Source organism: Ambystoma mexicanum, chromosome 12, assembly GCF_040938575.1.
Source record: "Ambystoma mexicanum isolate Mex_15411 chromosome 12, UKY_AmexF1_1, whole genome shotgun sequence".
Classification (NCBI taxonomy): Eukaryota; Metazoa; Chordata; class Amphibia; order Caudata; family Ambystomatidae; genus Ambystoma; species Ambystoma mexicanum.
The window spans coordinates 854,977,336-854,998,128 of NC_090936.1; the positions used below are offsets into that span (position 1 = coordinate 854,977,336).

General features: G+C 46.3%; 1 protein-coding gene across 4 annotated transcripts in view; it reads right to left on the reverse strand.

Annotated features, from left to right (window-relative positions):
* CEP290 (centrosomal protein 290) overlaps positions 1-20,793 on the reverse strand; it is a 3,224,991-nt gene that overhangs the window by 2,904,890 nt on the left and 299,308 nt on the right. For all 4 annotated transcript variants that reach the window (XM_069629332.1, XM_069629331.1, XM_069629333.1 and 1 more), the window contains one exon: positions 18,582-18,754. In XM_069629332.1, coding sequence (XP_069485433.1) covers positions 18,582-18,754 — 173 coding nt within the window. The remainder of the gene's footprint in view (positions 1-18,581; positions 18,755-20,793) is intronic.

The window sequence follows — 20,793 nt, forward strand, 5'->3', positions numbered from 1 at the left end:
CTATATTCAGGCCTTTTGGTTTCAAGGTGTCAAATTTACATATGAGTGTAGCTTCCAACTGTCTCAATTTCAGTTCACGGTTACCTAGTCTTTTGTTAGGTGGTACATGGGCCAACCCCGTGAAGGATAGGAATTGCACATCACCATTATGCTTGTCCTGAAAATGACTCAGAGGATATGTTAGATCCCCATTTTTTATGGCTCTATAATGTTGAAGGATCTGCATCTTTAAGGGACCAATTGTCGAGCATATATAGTGGAGACTACAAGCACAGGTGATGGCATATACAACATATTTGGTGATGCAAGAAATTCTATGTTTATATTTCCAACATTGGCCATTTGCACTCTTAAAAGGAACCATAGATACATGCTTACACAATTTACATTGAGCACATTTGTAAAAACCAAAACTATTCCTTTGAATCATCCCTGTATTTACTGCTGGCCTAGTCTTGACCATACTTGGAGATAACATGGTTTTGAGAGTGGGAGCCTTTCAATAAGTAACCTGTGGAAAATCATCCAACACTGACCTAAGATAAGGATCACCTTCCAGTGTTTTTTCATAATCAATTTGATTTCTTTGGCATGATGGTTGAACCCTGTAATAAGCCTGGTTTTTCTGTCTTTGATTTTAGTTTTTCTAATCAACAAGGATTCTCTCGTGAGTGAGGCTGCTTTCGTAAAGCTCCTAGAGATGGCATTCTTACCATAGCCACGTCTGACAAATCTATGACTAATGTTTCTTGCTTCACTCATATAGTCATTGTTATTGCTACAGGCTCTTTTGGCTCGCAAAAATTCTCCATAGGGGATAGAGTCAATTAAAGCTTTAGGGTGATGACTCTTGGCGTGAAGAGTGGAATTAGATTTTCTATACAATTTAGACATAAGCTTGTCATTAACTACCTGGAATTCTACATCCAGAAATACAAGATTCTGTTGGCTGATGACTACAGTTAATTCCAAATTTAGCGTGTTGGTATTAAGTATATCAACATATTCAGAAAGTTCCAATTCTGTCCTATCCCATATAATAAACAGGTCGTCTATAAAACGATACCAGACTATGACATGTTGGGTCCAATGTTCCAATTCCTCTGCCCACGCCTTGTGTATCTCCCACCAACTCATATAAAAGGTTGGCGTATGTTGGGGCCATGCATGACCCCATTGCCGTGCCCCTTATTTGTTGGCACAGTTGATCTTCATGACGGAAATAGTTATGTTCTAGACAAAATAGTAGCATGTTTAATAGCATCTGATAGTGCTGTCGATAACTAATCGATCTACTTTCCAGAAACGATTGGCAGGCCTTCATGCCTGCTGTATGTTGAATCGAAGAATACAGGGAAACTACATCAATTGATACAAGAAGATAACTGGGCTACCAGTTGATATGTTCTACCTTCGCAAGCAAATCTGCTGTATCTCGTATATAGGAGCTCAAGCTCAACACAAAGGGTTGAAGGAAAAATTCCAAATATTTAGATGTATTTTCTAATAGACTCCCCATCGAAGAAACAATAGGACGACCTGGAGGGTTCAATAGTGTTTTATGGATCTTGGGATCTGGAAGATAAGGATTATTTTCCACATACACATATTAGTGGATATCGACTTCTTTTATGTATTTAAGTTGGAATAATAGGGCATTTGCCCTCCTATAATCAGGTTGCTGCTGTTCAGCTTGTAGTCTCTTGTCTTAGGAGCACTTACCCCATATGGGGGGGCGGATGCCTGGCTATTTGAGCCATTGGTAGTCGTTTTGATGATGAGCACACTTGTGCGCAGATGTTACACATTAAATAATTATGATTTTTTTTAAAACATAAGCAGTTTCGAGCTTTTCCTCCATGCAGTTTTCATTGCGGTGGCCTCTAAATAGTCCTAGTGTTTGTCCAGCAAGTTATGTCTTTGCGATTATGCTATTACATATATCTATTTTATAGATACTTGACCATTCCAATATGGAGGTCATAGAGTTGGAGAGATTTTATAGAGTTGGAGAGATTTTATCTCTTGTACTTGCAGCAGTCACATGACCGCAACACGCACGTGATGTGAAATGCACGGAGGCGCTCTGTAATTGCTTTTTGGTTTTATACTCCATGATGTGCAAGCCGCATTTGGATTTTAAAAGGTCTGAGGAAGCCTGAGCATTCAGGCGGAACGCGTGACTTTTCATCCACCTGTGGGGGGAGTGCTTTGTGACACCTTGCGTCTGTCACAGGGGTGTACTATTTAACCCGTTTTTGTAATGAGCTGTATTATGCCTAAATAAAATGACATTTTAGAATAGCTAAAGTATTGTGTGCTGGAATACTTTTTGCATATGCCTGCTGGGCGGTTTTTTGGAGTGCTACAACCGTGCAGGGGCTTGTGCGTTATATATATATATTTTTTTTTTTTATAAATATTTCATGCTGAGCTCTCAGGGCCCCCCACGGATGCACCCACGGACCCCTGGGGGGTCGCGCCCCACAGTTTGAATACAGCTGATGTAGAGCCTTCATCTGTCAGTATCTCTTTTGGAAAACCTACTCGTGAAAAGAAAGGGAGTAGGTATTTCAATATTTGCTGGGTGGTATTTTCTCTCAGGGCAAAGGATTCTGGGTATCGCGTAGCGTAATCCACGATTACCAAAATCTACTTGTCCCCTAATTTAGATGTTTCTAGGGGTCCTACAATGTCCATACACATTCTTAAGAATGGAATTTCAATGATTGGTAATGGATTTAAGGGAACTGGTGGTGACATACCAGTACTAGTCTTGTCAAATCTCACAGGCCTGGACGAAGATTTTAATGTCAGCATGTATTCCTGGCCAGTAGAACCTATTAGTGATTTGGGCCTGCGTCTTCGTCTGTCCTAAATGGCCTCCTGTCAACAACCACTTGCTTATGACTCTTGGGGACAACCAATTGGGTTTTCACTAAGCCTTCTGAAGGGGTGTCTCCCCGGTACATAAGCCCATGTCTCGAAAAGAAAAAAGGCCCTCCTTTCTCATGGCCCTCTTGTTCAGATGTGACTTGTAAGTAAAAAGGCTTCAGCCAACAATGGGTCGTTTATTTGGGCAAAGGCCAGGTCGGGAGGAATTTCGGTCTCTTGTTCTCTAACCCTTCAGGGCTCGGGTTCTTTAGGGGCGTATGGTACATCATCCGCCTCCCTAAAGCCCTGTGTGCCTCTTCGGTCCTCTCCTTCCCGGGTTCTTCCTTGACCCTAAGAAACACTGCCCTCTTAAGCACCCCTTTGACAATTATATCCCCTTGCTGGATTTGGAAGGGATCCTTTTGGTGATTCTGTAGTAACACTTTGATATCACCTCAAGTCTAGATCTATAACCACAGCTAGCACATCAATTCTGAAATTCCACGCTAGTCCTGATTTAGGAGCCAATCTGATGTGGAATAAGAATTAAATCAGTGGGTATCAATCTTCTTTCGCCTGGGGGAATGATCTCGTCCCTGCTGCTGCGGGAGCCCTGGGTGGTTACTGAAGGATCTGGAATTTAAGTTTTAAAATCTTAGGGTTCCCCACCTTGTATTGGTGGAAGCGCATCCCACTTCTGACACCATTTGTGAAGGCATCATAAAGTAAGATACAACAGATTCAACTTTCTAAATAAATGATTTATTTTTCTTGCATGTCAGGATGGAGTAAGGCCTAAACTTCACCTATGCTAAGGTGGGATTTTCCTACCTAAAGAAAACCAAGGATAGTCTTTGTCATTAAGTTAAATTCAAAAGTTTGTCTGTTTCCAAAACCTATATTTGCCCTCACAACTAAATATATGCTATGTGTAGGGATGTCAGCAACAGAGAAATAACTCACAGTAAGGTTCTTTCTATGGATTATTTTCCTGCAGATTTCTCAGCGGATAGATATCCCATCCAGCTTTGCTGATTCAGAAATGTTGACAGGAGGGCGTAGTGGACCTCGACTCAGCCATCGATCCATCTTGCTCGGTGCTCGATAGTCAGCTTCCGGACGTGACGTCGGGCATTTTATATATTCTCAGTGACTACGCCCCACACCTCAGTCCCCCCCCCCTTTTTCCTGAGCTCGCCGTGCTGCATAGGAAATCATAGAGATAATAACTCTCTAATAAACCCATAAGAAGTAGCATGAGAAAAGATTTTTTGTTCTTTTTTTAGCAAACATGCAGCATGAAAGACAGAAAATGGTCATTCAAGGACCATCACCAAGTCTCAACCCAAGAGAAGATGTGCACCAACCGTCACCTGATTGGGAACAGACAGGAGGAGTAATTTCTCCTTCAATGGATTACCTTTCTCCCACAGATTCCTCAGCTGTGACTCCCAAAGCAGTAGGGCAAAGGAGGCAGGCAGAAAGTTACACCAAAATATTTTGCAGCACCACCCTGTTAAAGAGCGGATCAGCTACACGGGCAACATCTAAACTACAGTGTTTAGTAAAGGTATGAAGTGAAAACCCTGTTGCTGCACCCCAAATTTCCCTAACAGGGACCCACCTTTAAAGGGTAGGTGACGAAGCGACCCCTCTAGTCGAATGCGCCCCGATGCCGGACAGCAGCTCCCTGCCTGCGGTTGGACAATCCGCTATGCAGAATAAGATCAAACGGGACAATGTTTGTTTCGCTATTGCTAATCCTATACGAGCTAAAGAGAAGGCTATGAAGAATTGGTAAATTTTCCTGAGTTCAGACTTACTTGCTACATAGAAGCTTAGGGCCCTCTTGGGATCTAGCCGATGGAAACGTTCCTCTTCCCTAGAAGGGTGCAGTGGCGAACAGAAGACTGGGAGGTCCATGGACTGCGACAGATGGAATTCGGACACTACTTTTGGGAGAAATCCAGGTCTTATTCCAAGAGAGACTTTCTCCAGAAAAAACAGTGCGAAAGGTAGTTTGAAAAATAAGGCTTGCAATTCACTAACCCGCCTAGCGGATGTTATTGCGACTAAAAAATCTGGCTTTAAAGAAAGTAGTTGCAAAGAGCAGGTACGCATGGGCTCGAAAGGAGCCGGCATCAAAAATGTGAAAACCAGATTAAGATCCCAATCTGGGACAACAAAGGAAGTAGGGGGAAACTTATTAACAAAGCCCTTCAGGAATTGTGCCATTACCGTGATAGTAAAATAGGAACCTTCATCAGGGGACCAAGACCGCCAAATATCATTTGACTGTGTGGTGACATGAAGGCCTGCTGTGGCCAGTGACAGAAGGAACTCCATCACTGTAGTGGTGGGGCAAGAGGTAGGGTCAATCCCATGCTCCCTGCACCACGCCTCAAATCTTCTCCACCTGCCCACAAACAGAAAACTTGTAGATTGTCTGCGTGCAGACAGACACCTCAGAGAGCTCCCAGTCATATATCATACTCTCAAGAGCCACGCATGTAGGTTGAGGGATTGCAGGCTCAGGTGAAACAACCGGCCTTCTGACTAGGTTAGGAGATCTGGCCACTGGGTTAGGAGATCCGGCCACCGAAGAGGTGGGCAGATGGTTTGATTCAGGAGATCATGAGTACCACGTCCTCTTCGCCCAGTCAAGGGCAATCAGAATCATGGCCGCTTGAAACCTCTCAAGCCTCCTGAGAATCCAGGGGCTTATGGGAATCTGAGTGAAGGCATAATGGAGAGGAAAGTTCCAATCCAAAAGAAAAGTTTCCCCTAGTGCACTCTTCGATGGGAATTCCCTCGAGCAACACTGTCTGAACTTCCTGTTGACTCACTGCTTGGGTACCCCAGCGAGAGAAGACCTTCTCTAGGACTTCTTGGCATACTTCTCACTCATTTGAGGCCGTGCTCTACCTGCTCAGAGCATCCGCCAAACTGTTCTCTGTCCCTGCCAGATGAACTGCTGACACCAAGATCTGGTTCTCCAATAACCAGAACCACAGTTGCATCACCTCTCTGCACAGGGGGCGGGAGTGCACGCCACCTTGCTAGTTCAGGCAGTGCATGACCATCGTGTTGTCCGTCAGAATCAGGACATGCTTCTCCTCCAGAGATGGAGCAAACACTCTCAGGGGTAACCAGGTGGCTCGCAACTCCAGCTCGTTATTTGCCACCTGAGATCCATTGCTGACCAAAGACCGTTACTGCAAGTCCTCGCAGTGAGAGCCCCAACCCTTTAGAGATGCATCTGTGACCACTCGGGTCTGAGACCAAGGAGGCCAGAAGGGGTCACCCGCCATGAGATTGCTGCTGTCTGCCCACCAGTCAAGGTTGCTTACCACTTGGCTGGACACCTTGAGGGGATCCAAAAAGGGTCCTGAGGTAGTGACCATTGATCCCTAGGAGCCACTGTAGGGATCTCATGCACAGCCTGGCATCTGGAACCAGAAAAATACAGAAGGCCATGACACCCAAGAGGCAGAAGAAGGAAGCTGTTAGGCAGAGTCCAGTGCAGTTCCCTTAGGGAGAACTACACCAGATTAGGACTACAGGTGAGAGCAATAAATCCCCTTTGGTATCAGTCTGCACCACAAAGATTTAGTTGGTAGCTGTGGCTGAGCAGTCAGACTTATCTCAAGAGGGAGATGAGCAGTATTCAGGGTTTACACAATAGGCCTACTGTACTATGGCACAAGGAAACACTGACCAAAGCTTTGTAGTTAAAAAGTATGTATATATTTATTTTATACACTTCTAAGAAAACACAAGTATCACAAGTATCAAGCAAGTTAAATTAAGTCAATAGAAAAATATACACACTCCCTATATAAATTGTAGACCAAGTAAACCAGAGTGAAAACTGATCAAAATGGCACAGTGACAACTACACACAAGGGATCCTCTAACAATTTCTCACAAGGGAGGGGAAAACACAAGTTATCTAGAAATAGGTTCTTGTACACCCTAACAGCACTTCCCATCAGTTGTGAACCAGTTCAGCAAGACAGTGCATCAGTATAGGTTATACTTCAAATGAAAACTGAGCAAAATGGCATTTCACAATGATTATGCAGTGGGAAGGAAAGCGTAGTTATATGAAAGGGTTGCACCCCACAGTTTGAATGGAGAATCAATCTCGAGAAGGCAGGTCTAACAAATGTGACCAGAGTCAGTAGGCATGTGCCAGAGTTGGTGGTACAGAGCAAGAACCCAGGAGCAAAATGTTCTTGCAGCTGCAGTCAAGTCTTTGGTTAACTATGTTGAACAGGTGGATGCAGAAAGCGAAAGACAATGTTTGAGAGAGAGGAGCGGCCAACCCAACAGGTAGGTAAAGGATTTAAAACACCTTTAGAGAGAAAGGGCGGCCTGGCGGAACAATGAAGCTTAAAAATGAAGAAGTGGCTCCTGCGGTGGCGGTTGTTCCTGGTAGTTCCTGCAGTTTGGGGGATCCAGCAGAGTAAGAGAGGCTCTCATCGTGGAGGAAGGTTCGAGGTTCTGCACTACCCAGGGATGAAACCAACCGTGGTGCTGCCAAACGAAGTTTAAAAGGTATGCTCCTTTTAATCGCGGTCCAGGACGATAGCTGCATGGCTATCCGGTCTCCAAGTGCTGGGCACTGGCAATTTGACGACAGCAGGTTCGGGAAGGCGAATGGCAAACTGGTTGGTCCCACTAGCTCAAGGGAAGAAGACTCTTTCAGATGAAGATCTCCTCTCGTTGTGTGGAGAAAAGTGGTTAGACGCTGCAGCAGGGCTTCACCGGTGGTGGTAGGTGTTGCAGATGTCTTTGGCTTCTCTCCTCTTCAGTTCTGTAGTTACAGTGGCGACGTCTTGCTCTTCCAGTCCTCAGGACCCTGCTTTTATGCAAAAAGATCCCCATTCATACAGCCTAGCTGTCACTTACACAGTGGAGTGGTCATCTTGGCGGGAGACCCTCCAGCCTATCAGGATAGAGTGCGACATAGGTTGCTGAGGCAACACTGTCCAGGGGTCCTACTCCCCCTCCCGCACAATGGACCCACCCCAGACTCAGTGGCGCAGAAAGGAGGGCTTCTGGGCAGAAGCCCGCCAAACAGACGAACAAAGGATCCCCGACCTGGGTTAGGATCGTAGAGTAAGACACGAGAAAGAAGTTATATTAAAGTTCTGGCAAATAAAACCTACCGGAGCAAAGTTAATGTTAAAATGCACCGGCGGTATGTTAGAGGCTGTCAGAAAAAGAGGTAGCCTCGAACAATGGTAAAATCCCATAGAGAAATATTCGCAGTCGAATATTTTTGGTAGTAACCACTGCCACCAGCCAGAAACTTTAGAGAGAGGGACTTTAAGGTACCCCCTCGAAAATGAACACAGGGGAAAAACTATTAACCGCTTCCAGTACCTCCATAGTAAGATAGGTTGTACTGCTTAAGTTCATAACAATTGACTAGTAAAGTTAATGGGGACTTTACATGCCCTGGGAGATAGTAGTCAGTCCCAGGGTATGGAGTCTATGTTTGGGGGTCGCTACGACACCCCTGTGTCACTGCACTGAGGGTGCTGTGTAACACATGTGCATAAAGATGGTTCCTATGGGGTTGAGAAAGATCCCATAGGCATTAAACACAAAAATAGCCTAGAACACACATTCAAAAATGCCTAAGAGTGGGAAAAAGAGTCTCACTCTTAGCAGGTAAAAAGAAACAAACCCTTCAAATCCAGCAAAGCTGCTGGGGGACTCTATAGGTAAGGGAAATTAGCCATAGAATGAGAATTCTCCCTAACAGAAGCCCCTGGTAATGTGGAATGGTTCTGGAACAAGTCGACCATCTGTGCCAAGCTGTTGACTCTCTCCTTGGGAAGGAAGGCCTTCCCTACCCGGGTATCTAGGACTGCTCAGATGAACTGGAGCCTTTGGACTGGTGTCACATGGGACTTCAAGTTCAGGGAGAAGCCCAGCCTGTGCAGTAGCAGACAGGTGTCAAAAACCTGCCCGACCAACTTCACTCGGAGTAACTAGTTGTCCATGTATAGGAATATGTGGACCCCAAATCTCTTGAGGTGAGCTGCGACGACCACCATGTGCTTGGTGAAGATCCTTGGAGCAGAGTTCGACCCAAAGGGAAGCACTCTGATCTGGTTAGTTCTTGTCCCCTATGAGAAACCTCAGGAACCTCCTGTGCCTTCGATGAATCGGCACATGGGAATAAGTGTCCTGCAGAACTATTGACATCAGCCAGTCTTGAAGTTCGAGAGCGTGGAGAATTTCGCTCTACGTCATCATCCTGAACTGTTTTTTCCCTCAAGAACTTTTTCAAGGCCATGAGGTCCAGAATAGGAAGGAAACCTCCTCCCTTCTTGGGCACCAGGAAGCACCTGGAATACCAACCTGATCCCCTCTACTCGGGTGGTAACACTTCCACAGCACCCTTCAACAACAGGGGATCTCAGTTCTTCCTGGAGCTCCTGTCCCGGTTGGATTGGAGGTGATGGGGGTCTGCCCGGTGGTTTTATTAAGGGCAGACAGTAACCCCACCGTACAAGCTGTAGGGCCCAGGCATCAGAGGTAATCTCCTGCCGCTGGGGCTAATGCTCTGCCAACCGTACAGCAACCGCTAAGTTCTGGGAGTGAAAAATCAAAACGGCTTAGGAGATTGGGTCACTCCTGCCGTTGTTTGTAAGCCCTTAGAAGCCCCCCTGCCCCTTTCAGGGCGCAATAACCACTTCTGCCCTTGCCTGGCCGATGTGAGCTTTGCTTTTCTGCCATAAGGTGCATATTGCCGGTAGCCTCTGGCCCTGGAGGCGAAGCTGAAGGCAGGTTTGGCCAGCTGACAGTCAGGCCTAATGATCTTGCAGCAATTTTTGATTCCTTAAATCTCCAAGGATTCATTGACTTTCTGGCCGAACAGGAATTCACCCTCGAAGGGCATGTCCAGTAACTTGTTTTGGATATTAGGCATAAAAGCCTGAAGACCTCAAATAGGCCTGCCTCCTCAGCGTTATAGCCGATACCATCTAACGGCCCACGCAGTGGCCACGTCCAGGCACGTTTGCAGCGATTGCCTGGCCACCTCTTTCCCATCCTCCACCAGTAAGAAGCCCTCGTGCATCTCCCCCCTCAGGGATGTACTGTGCAGAATTCTCCACTGCCGTCCAGAGACCAGAGGAGTATTTGGCACAACCACTAGCCACGTTTGTTGCCTTGAGAGCCATGCTGCCGGATGTAAACCTTTTTGCCCATGGGATCAATTTTCTTAGCTCTGTCAGGCGGTAGATTGGAAGTGGAAGAAGAAGCTTATCTCGATGACTGCAAAAGCTTGAATGACAAGCCCTTCCGGGGAAGGTTGAGAGGAGAGGAATGAAGGGTCCCTTGTTGCCAGACTATACTTCCCAGTCATGGTGGAGCTGACTGGGGGAATGGAGCAAGGATGCTGCCACAGTTCACAGGATCAGCAATTGTCGGATTCAGAGGCATATTGCGCTCTGTAACTCGACTTTCGTCTAATGTATCCGGCAGGTCATACCCTGTTACTGGCACTGCTGAAGATTTCAACCCCAAAGTGTCAATCACCTTTTCCACCAATGCCCTGAACCTGGCATGTTTATGTGTATAGGGCTGGCTTTGCTGGAACTCCAGGTCTGGTGAAATATCCAAACCGCTGGCCTCGTGAAGTCCCTGTGCTAGTTCCAGAAGTTTAGCCTGGACATCGCAATAGTCGACACCACCTGTTCCCATGAAAATCTGCATCGAAAATGGTCAACATAGTGCTGAAAAAAATCGGAGCGTGAGAGAGTGGCAAAAGATTTCCCACCAAGTATTGGTGCCGAGGGCTTGTACTTCGGTGCGGATAGTGTGGCTGCTGTCACGCCGGAATACTGGCACCTTGAAATGCACGGGAAGGACCCAGCATCGAGGGCCTCGATGACTTCAAGCACGAATGTGTTCCTGACGTAGATGGCGTCGGCACTGGGGCTTGTGAGGGGTCGGTAACATTGCATGCCGCTCTTGGGTACGAGGCCTGCTGAATGGGGATCGGGGGGTGAAACGCACCTGCAGCAGCATGCTTCAGAAACAGGTCCAGCATGGAGATTTTGAAATAAATCCTTCCACTACGGTCGAGTGGTAGGCCCAGCCGACGGCTTACCTCCTTCCGTCGAGTCCTGATGATGGCGCCTCTTCTTGCGGGACGAGGAAGAGTAGCTCCTCGAATGGGCCCGTTTATTCTTTCGCAGATGTCCTTTTTTGGGAGAAATCCTCTCGGTCTGAGCCTTTATTTATTTGCATTTCTAAAGCGCTCACACAGCCAGTGGGCATTGAGGCGCTGTTACAGCAATAAGTCTCTTAGTTGCGTATTGATAACACGCTTAATACCCGGAGGTTTCTGGGTTGCTTCGTGTCGTCTGGTTTCCAAGGCGAGCATGTTGCCACTGAGCTATCCTACCAGGACTGGACCGTCGACTGCGCTTTAGATTTAGAAGGCATAGAGTGAGCTTTTCAGCCCGAGCATACAAAGAATTTGGTGGCATTTTGGCGCACATCCCTCCGCGTCATGACCCGTGCCGAAGCACCAGAGAAATAACTAATGCTGGTCGGTAACAGACATTTTGGTGTGGCAGTCGGTACACTGCTTGAATTCCGAAACCCAGGCAATGGACATTGAGTCGAGAAAAAATATTGTCTGATGAAAACATTGATTATAGAGTTGAAGACACAATCATGTTCCTAAAGCAGCGTGTAAAGCGTGTGTAAAAATTGAACTTACGTGTGCGGCTTAAAGGGATGGTTCACTCTAAAATGTTATTGGCTCCTATTTATAACATCCGGTGACATTGCCCTCGACGGAAGCTTTCGAAGGGCATCGACCCGACGCCATAGACGCAGGACACCCACTGCCGAAAAAGTTTCCGAAGTACACAGCTGTGGTCATTACACGTCAAATATGTCAAACATGTAGAATACGTTGGAGGACAATCCATTAGAAATACTGAATCTTTTTCTATTTTCTAATTTAACCTCTGTACCTACATTTCTTTATTGGGTGCTGCTTTATTATTGGACACTAGGAGTAGTTCAGATTAATAAGCGCAGGATTGACTGAATGAACTGAAATTCCCTTAATATTGGAATGCTGCAACAATTCATCTCTGAATAACACCCAGAAGGAGAAATTACCTTACCGTGATGTTCTTTCTATGGATTCCTTTCCTGCACATTTCTCATCTTGATAGATCTCCTTCCACAGCTCTGCTGCTTGGAAACCTTTTCCACAGGGGGCGTAGTGGAACTCAACTCAGCGGTCGATCATCGATCCGTCTTGCGCGGTGGTCGATAGCCGGCTCCGGAAGGGACGTCAGGCGCCATACATATACTACATCACTACGCTCATTGCCCCAGTTCCTCCCCAATTTTCCCGGCTCAAACGCTGCATAGGAAAAATGAAGGAGGCTACTACATGGAATCAGAAGCAAAAAGCCACAGCACTTTGAGGGGGGACGGCTGGGTGGGGTGATGAGGAATCTGCAGGAGCAGAATTCATAGAAAGAACTTTACGGTAAGATAATTTGTCCTTCAATGGATTGCTTTACTCCTGTAGATTCCTCATCTTGCTAGATTCCCCAAGCAGTAAGCCAAAGGAGGAGGGCAGAAAGGATTACACAAGCAGGTTCTGCAGAAGAGCTCTGCCAAAATGTGCATCAGCCCCACAGGCAACGTTCAGAGCATAATGCTTTTCGAAAGTAAGTAAAGAAGACCATGTGGCAGCACAGCAAATGTCCCGCACAAGGACCCCCCCCATCTGAAGGGCCGTGGAAGCAAAGACTCCCCTGGTGAAATGGGCCCCGATATCCAGTTGGATTTCTTTTCCCACCGACCGATGGCACTCGGAGATACATAAAATGATCCTGCACGAGATGGCCAGTTTGGTTATCGCAAGACCCTTGCATGAAAGAGAATGGGCGAACAACTGGTCCATCTTCCTGAGCGCTGCTGTATGGGCAACACAAAAGCTGAGGGCTCTTTGAGGATCAGGATGGTGAAAACGATCTTCCACCTTAGAAGGGTGGGGAAGAGGGTATAACACTGGCTGCGAAAGATGAAATTCCGAAACAACCTTCGGAAGAAACCCTGGTCGGACCTGTCCCAATCTGGAACAACAAAGGAATTTGTTGAGAATGCCTTTCAGGAATTGGGCCATGACTGGTATGGTAAAGAAGGAACTTTGATCCAGAGGCCTTTTAAAAACAAAAAGGGCTGCCAAATACCCCTTGACTGTTGCAACCTGAAGGCCTGACCGAGGCTAGTGACAGAAGGAACTCCATCACCGTTGTAGACGGCCAAGCGATGGGGTCAACCGTGCGTTCCCTGCACCACACCTCAAATCTTCTCCACCTACACCGATACAGAGATCTTGAGGACTGTCTGTGCAGTCAGCAACACCTAAAGAACTTCCTCAGGGAGGTCCCAGTCATTATACCTCATCCGCTCAAGAGCGACACATGTAGGTTCTGGGAATCCGGGGTCGGGTGTAGTATTCGGCTCTGACTGGGTGAGGAGATCCAGCCGCTGAGGCAACTGGTGAGGTGGAAAGATCCAAGATGTTGAACCACATCCTCCACGCCCAATCCAGGGCGATCAAGATCATAGTCGCTCTAAACCTCTTCAACCTCCTGAGAATCCATGGAATGATGAGGATCGGACACACCGATCTTCCTGTTTCCATACTACAGCGCTGACTGGTTAAGGTAAGCATTATAGAATTTGCTGGGAAGGGACAAGCGGTTAACTTCCCTATTCCAACACTGTTAATCAGGCGGATTTCTCCTTTTTTCTCCCCTTTTTCTTCCCCCTCTACTTGCGCACAGAGTCTGGCCTTTGTACATTGATTGCACAAGCCTGGGCATCCGTAGAAACTTAAATTTGTGGCTAAGATAAACCATGGATAGACCATACATTCCATGAAACCAAAGAGGTGATAAATGTCCACGCTGACTAACTAAGTGTCCTATATACACCCTGTAATGAGATATACATCTGCTAAAGCATAGCCTTAAATTTTAAGATGTTCTGACCTTCTATTTTCAGATCAGACGTGATTTTTCATACTCTGCACCCTGGTACTTAGAGGTTACTCACGCAAATTCTAAAAACCAATCCCGAGATCATCCCCCCGCTTTGCTGATATCCTTATTACTACATTAATATCACAAGGTTAGTCTTTTTGTATGGCTAGATATCTCATTTCTAATTAGCATTTAATTAGAGCTAGCCCTCTCCCCTTTCATAATCATGATGAGCAATTGATGAATCAAGTATAAAAACAAAGTATAAAAACTAAGAGTGGCTCTGTTGTATATCATGAGGAATTATACGAATTTGGGATAATTAGATCCATATTATATAATGGGCTGTGTCCTATGACCATAAGTACAATTGGCATTAGTTGAACGTTTAAATTCCATTCTGACTTGAAGTGTGTTCCATGTTGATTGATATTTTTTTTTCTGCGTTCTTAATGAACTATATCTTGTGAATATGATGTTAAAATATTCATGTAAATATGAATATATATATATATATATCTTTTCTAGAATACTTGATCTGCCCCTGATGAAGAGCGTTGAATCACTCGAAACGCGTTGGGCCTCCCACAGCTTCAACATTTTCGAATAAAATGAAGATTGGTTCTTGTGACCTTAACTGATTGAAAGCCTGTTTTTTTAATAACTAGCCTTTGTAAATTTGGATAATCTCCATTCCTTTTTGGAAATATGTGTTGAACTGTTTATATTATCTAATTTTTGGTCTGGTTGTCCAGACATATTGTAGTGTGCAGGGGACGTGAGTTCCCAAGTTGGGAACTTAGCTGTTCTTCTGATGTATGGGCACATGGAAGTAGGCATCCTACAGGTCTATGGACACCAGCCAGTCCTGAAGCAGGAGAGCGTCGAGAATTTCTCTCAACGTCACCATCCTGAATTTGTCTTTTTTCAGGAACTTGTTTAAGAGCCCTGAGGTCCAGTATGGGACGGATACCTCCTCCTTTTATGGGTACCAGGAAATACCAGGAATACCAACCCGACCCTCTGATCGGGAGGCACCTCTTCCACGGCATCCTTTGACAACAGGGTTCTCAGTTCTTCCTGGAGCTCCTGTCCCGGTTGGATGGGTGAGGACGGGGTATGTCTGGATGTTTTCTCAAAAAAGGGAGACAATACCCCCACCGAATTAACTGCAGGGCACAGGCATCAGAGGTTATCTCCTCCACTGGGCTCAATGCCCTGTCAAACATCCACCAACCAGTATGTCGTGGGAGGGTAAAATCAAAGCAGCTTCTAAGGTGCCGTTGACCCCACCACAGCTGCTGTCCCTTAGAAGCTCTTCTGCCCCTTCAGGGATGCAAGTAAAGCCTCTGCCTCTGCCTGGGTTGTGGGGGCTGCAGCTTCCTGTCATAAGGCAAATAGCACCTATAGCCTCTGCCTCTAGATGTAAAGTTGAAAGCAGGCTTAGCCGGCTGCACAGCCAGACCCAGCGTTTTAGCAGCAATTTTAGACCCCTTGAATTCCTCCAAAGAGTCATCCACCTTCTGTCCGAAAAGCACCACCCCCTCAAAAGACAGGTCAAGAAGGCGGTTTTGTACATTGGGGGAGAATCCGGAAGTTTTCAAATAAGCCTGCCTTCTGAGAACTACTGCTGTACCCATGGAGCGGCCAACACAGTCTGCAATATCCAGGTCTGTTTCCAAGGACTGCTTGGCAGTTTCCATCCCATCCTCCACCAGCTGTATAAATCCATCCTGCATATGACCTTCTGGGACGTATTCTGCTGCATGCTCTATTGCCTACCACAAAGAATAGGAAAACTTTTATGGCCTTAAGAGCCATGCTGCTGGAGGTAAACACCTTTTTGGCCAAAGCTTCAATCCTTTTCCCTTCCCCGTCTGTAGGGAGATTTGACGTGGATGCTGCGGGCCTGGAGGATATAGTGGCGGCCTGAACTACCAGCCCTTCCGGGGAAGGGTGCATTTAGAGGAAGGAGGGATCTCCTCTTGCCGGCGTGTACTTCCCTGTGACATTGGTACCCATGGGGAGGGCAGGGGTGTGGAGGGGGAGCCGGGGGGGGGGGGGGGCAAAGTGCATGGGGTCCCCCAGATGGAAGCCAAAGGGTCAGCTATGGTCTGATTAAAGGGCATGTTGTGTTCAGTAGCCGGGTCCTCATCAAGGATGTCCGTCAGGTCATACCCTTGATGGGGAATGGCGGACGACTTGAGGCCAAGTGTGTCACCCATTTTTCTCTATTAATGTCCTGTATTTGACATGAGAGTGAGTGTAGGGTTGTTTCTGTTGCATGTCAAGATCTGGAGATGTGTCCAACCCACTGGCATCTTGAAGGCCTTGAGCAAGTGCCATCAAGTTGTCCCGGTCTTCGAAATAGTCAACACCACTGGACACCACAAAGACGGTTGGTTGACCTCTTCACATTCTTCACTGAAAATCGACCTCATTGAGTTCAAAGCCTGTCTGCGACAGCGGTTGAAAAGCGCAGACATAGATGGTCGACGTCGAAGGCTCATCTTTCGGCTCCACAGACCTGGATGCCGAGGGCTTAGCTTGCAGTGGAGCCCTAGAGGGCGAAAGGTTAGATACCAGCGCCGATAGCTCAGACAGACGATGGGTGCCATAAAAGAGGCTTCTAGAGGGCGATTTTCTGGCCTTGTAGGCCACAGAGCTCGAAGGCTCAGTCGGCAGCGAAGGCGTCAACTTTATGGCAAGCGTGGGTTCGGGGGTACACAACGCCGCTTTTGCTACCGAGACCTGCTGTTTGGGGGTGGGAACCGCACAGACAGTCGCCTGTTGACAAAACAGGTCCAGCATTTCCTATTTAAAAGAATCCCACTCTTCCCGAGTGGTCGATCCCTTAGAGGGCTTACCTCACTCCAAGGAAGAATTAGATTCCCACTGATGGTGGCGTTGCTTCTTCTTCCTTGAGGAAGAGGATAAGGAAAGGCTTCTGGATCTTGGACCTCTTTCTTGCAGTGCCGGCTCTCGTAGGGAGTGGGTTCCTCAGACGACCAGACGAGACCACGCCAGAGATTTCGGCATCTGTCGGCCCAGGACCAGCCTACCGGCTCTTTCTCGCAGGGACTTGGGTTGCATCTTAGCGCACGACGCTCAGGCCAGTGGAACCCGGACACCACAAACCGATGTCATGTGGGTCTGTCACCGACATTTCAGCCTTGCAATCAGAGCACCATTTGAAACCCGAGATCCGGTGTGAAGACGTCGTCAGGGTAAATTAAAAAAAATGCATAGAAAAACATTGAGTGAAACTCAAGCAAATTCCTGATGCAGCGTGTGAGCGCTCAGAAAAAAGGAACTGGGGCATGGGGTGTAGTGACGTGGTATATGTATGGGGCCGGACGTCACTTCCGGATCCCACGATCGACCACCGTGCAAGATGGACCGATGGCGGAGTCGAGGTCCACTATGCCCCCGGTGGAAACAGTTTCCAAGCAGCAGAGCTGTGGAAGCATATCTATCAAGATAAGGAATCTGCAGGAGAAAAGCAATCCATTGAATGGTTTCATTTCAGCTTTATTTCGATAAAATTGTTTACCACAAAAGCCAACATAATACAAAACAGTACATTCAATATAAACATTGTTCAGGTACCAATACAACAAATTGGTAGAAAACGGATAGATGACATATCCCCCAATATTGACATATCCTCAACATGGAATAAAAGTAAGATAGACATCAATAAAAGACATGTAAGGAATGCGTACATGAATAAAAGATACAGAACCATTTCATTAGGAATACACAGCTGCCCCCCACGCAGCTTGATCTTTTCTGCTATGGGGGACAAGGGTAAAATGCCCCTGTCGCAGAAGGAGGAAGGAATGTACACATGGAACCAGCTTGCTAAGTTTCATCCTCCAGCGCAAGGGCCTTAACAAAAACCAGCCTGTAGTAAACGTGGCTATGGGAACTTTGGCACCTAGACAGAGCCCTATGGCCGCAGCAACAGTTAGGACCTGTTTTTGCTGGAAGAGGAGTTTTAAGGACCTCTTCCTAAGGTCCAGATATTAAGGGCAAAATAGCAAAAATGTACTTTGTCCTCCCAGACACCAGGGCAGAATAGGCAATGTGGGCCAGCAGTAACAGTCCACTTTGACTTCACGGAGGCAAGGGGCAGAATACAAAGTCACAGTTTAAGAGATGAGCGCATAATCTTAGGACTCATACAGTCCAGGTAGGATTCGTACCCTGTTCCTGTTTCAGTGCCCAATAAGTACTAAATTGAAAGGAGTTAGTCAATCTTCCCTCGATTGCCGCCATCCTTTCCAATTTGAGGGCATGTTGGACCCAGGATGAACCCATAAATTCCCAAGGCCAAGGGCAAACAATTCGCTCTTGAGGTGCACTAACATTGAATGTATAGTGCCACTTATTTCACCTCAAGCCATTTGTATTTTTTTTTTTTTGATAATGGCATTTGGGGTTCTGTGCAGGTGAATTATCAGAGGTATGACTATGTGTGGTACAAAAACAAAGAAAAGCTTTACTGTAGCACTGCCAATGCCAGAAATGTATTTTAAAGTGCATCATCTCCGTTTCAGACTCTAAATCCCTAAATGCTAATATATGAGAAGAAAACCTGCACCGTTCATGTATACTCAACTCATTTTGATGAACTACATGAGATTAAATACATACCATTTCATATTCCCTCATTCGTTTCAGGGCATTAACCAACTCCTTGTCCTTTTCTCTGGCATCACATTCTGCCAGCTCTGCTACACGTTCTGCCTCCTTGGATCTCTGTTCTACCAGCTGCAGCATTGCCTGAAGATCTCCAAGACGATTTTGCTGAGTTGAAGAAGGCCCACCTAGGAAGAAAAATAAAACAAGCATTTTTTAAATGTCTAGTCTACATTAGAACTTTTTTTTACTGAATTTAAAAAGGTGAATATAGGCCTACAAATAATATTGTAAAATGGGAAGTAATAAACAGCCCAGAGCACCAACAGCTATTCATGTTCACCAGTTTGTACTAAGCTAAAGCAGTTCAAAATGTCCTACTTCTCTCGCTGTTCTATTGACATAGCCTACCCTAATGTAAGCAAACACTTACCAAGAAAGTAACTAACCTACCTAGAGACCCCTCCACCGTTAGTCCTTCCCCATCAGAGCACCATCCTCTTCGAAGTAAATGTCAGATATTAACTTGTAACCCTGTACTCTCCCCTCTGAATCACTGACTCAAAATGGAGTAATTGTGGGACATGCAAATATGTCATGAATTCACAACCGTTGACGGCAGGACTGCATAACTTGGTCAGATGAAAGGCAATTAATTATTTGAACATATGTGTCCATGAATTTGATCCTCATCGCCGTAAGAGACAATTGGAATCTGACCTGTATTTGTTGCTGCTTCTTTCTGAAAACCAGGACCAATGGAACCTTCTCTTCAGTTCCAGGGCGGGACCTAAATAAACATGGACATCAACAGAACGAGGGAAAATCCCCTGGATAGCAAGAAACGCTGGCTTGCTCATGCACACAGAGGAGGCAGTCTCTCCCTCACAGCAGGAGCAAAACCAGAGAGCCACGCAGTCCACATGGCATGTGGAGACACAAGGCAGCCAGTGGAACGCTGCTGCTTCACCAAAGCGGAAATCCCAAAGAGCTGGGACCACTGAGAGAGGAATCAAAACCAAATGAAGAGACTTACCAGCATCCTGCTTCACTTACACCGAAAGGAAACAAAGCGAGGAAGCTGATGTTACAGACCAGAGCCAGGGCCAGGTCGAGAGTACAGGTCAGTGCTGGCCATTGAGACTGCCTCCACTACGAGCACCGCTGTTAGGAAAAAAGGTACGCAGCATCACATAAATAGTGGCTGGGGGGGCAGTGATGCCACAACCAATCCAACACAGGGTTGAAGATCCAAAAACCCCATGAGGGGTGTAAAAACAAACAAAACGGGGTGAAAGAAATCCATAGCCCACATGAGGCAGAAAATTGGAATATCCCACCAGTCAGTGCCAGAACTGACAAGCAAAACAGGGTTAGAAAGACCCATAGCCCACACCGGGCTGATAATCCAGAACCCCAAAGGGGGGTGAGAAACTACAAACAGGGCTGAGCAGGCTTGTAGCCCACACTGGGCTGGCAATCCAAAAACCCCAGGAATGGGTAGTAGAAGCAAAAACCAAGTTGGGATAAGCAGGCGCCTTAGCCTACAGTAGGCTGAGAGTAGACATTTAGACCAGCAATAAAATGAAAATTGTCTATTTGTGAATATCAACCTTTACAGATCAGAGGAACCCGTTACGTTTACATCCCTGAAGAGGGGATAACCCAGAAACTGTTTGACTTGCTGAGGTGGCCATTGTCTTGCTAAAAGTATGTTCAGAGATATTTTTGATGGCTTGTTGGAACTATCAGGCCAAGATTTGTTAAGGACTTTGAGAACTCTTTGAAGGGGGTCGGAAAACCAGCCTCCACTGATTTACACAAGGGGGAGAGTAATCCTAGCCTAAGCTAAAGTTTAAATGGTCTTTCTTTCTTTTCATAGTGTTAGGCAGATGTTAAGACAACATAGGTTTTTGAGAGAGGGCAGAGCTTATTTGTAAGACATCCTGACAAGTACCCGTTTGGTGTTTTTTAGAATAGGGGCTGCATCATAGAGATAGGGCTTTGAGAAGGATTTCTTTACTTTTGAAAATAAAATATCTTGTTCAAATGTTCTCTTGTCCGTCACCTATGCCCAATTTACCACACCCACCATACAGCATTGCAACAACCACACAGAAAGTATTGGTCAGGGTTGCCAGGATTCTCCATTCCCTTCAGGTTAGGTCCATCACCTCAAGTATTTGCACACCCAGTGCAATCAGTGTCGGATCCCCTGGGATGGGAA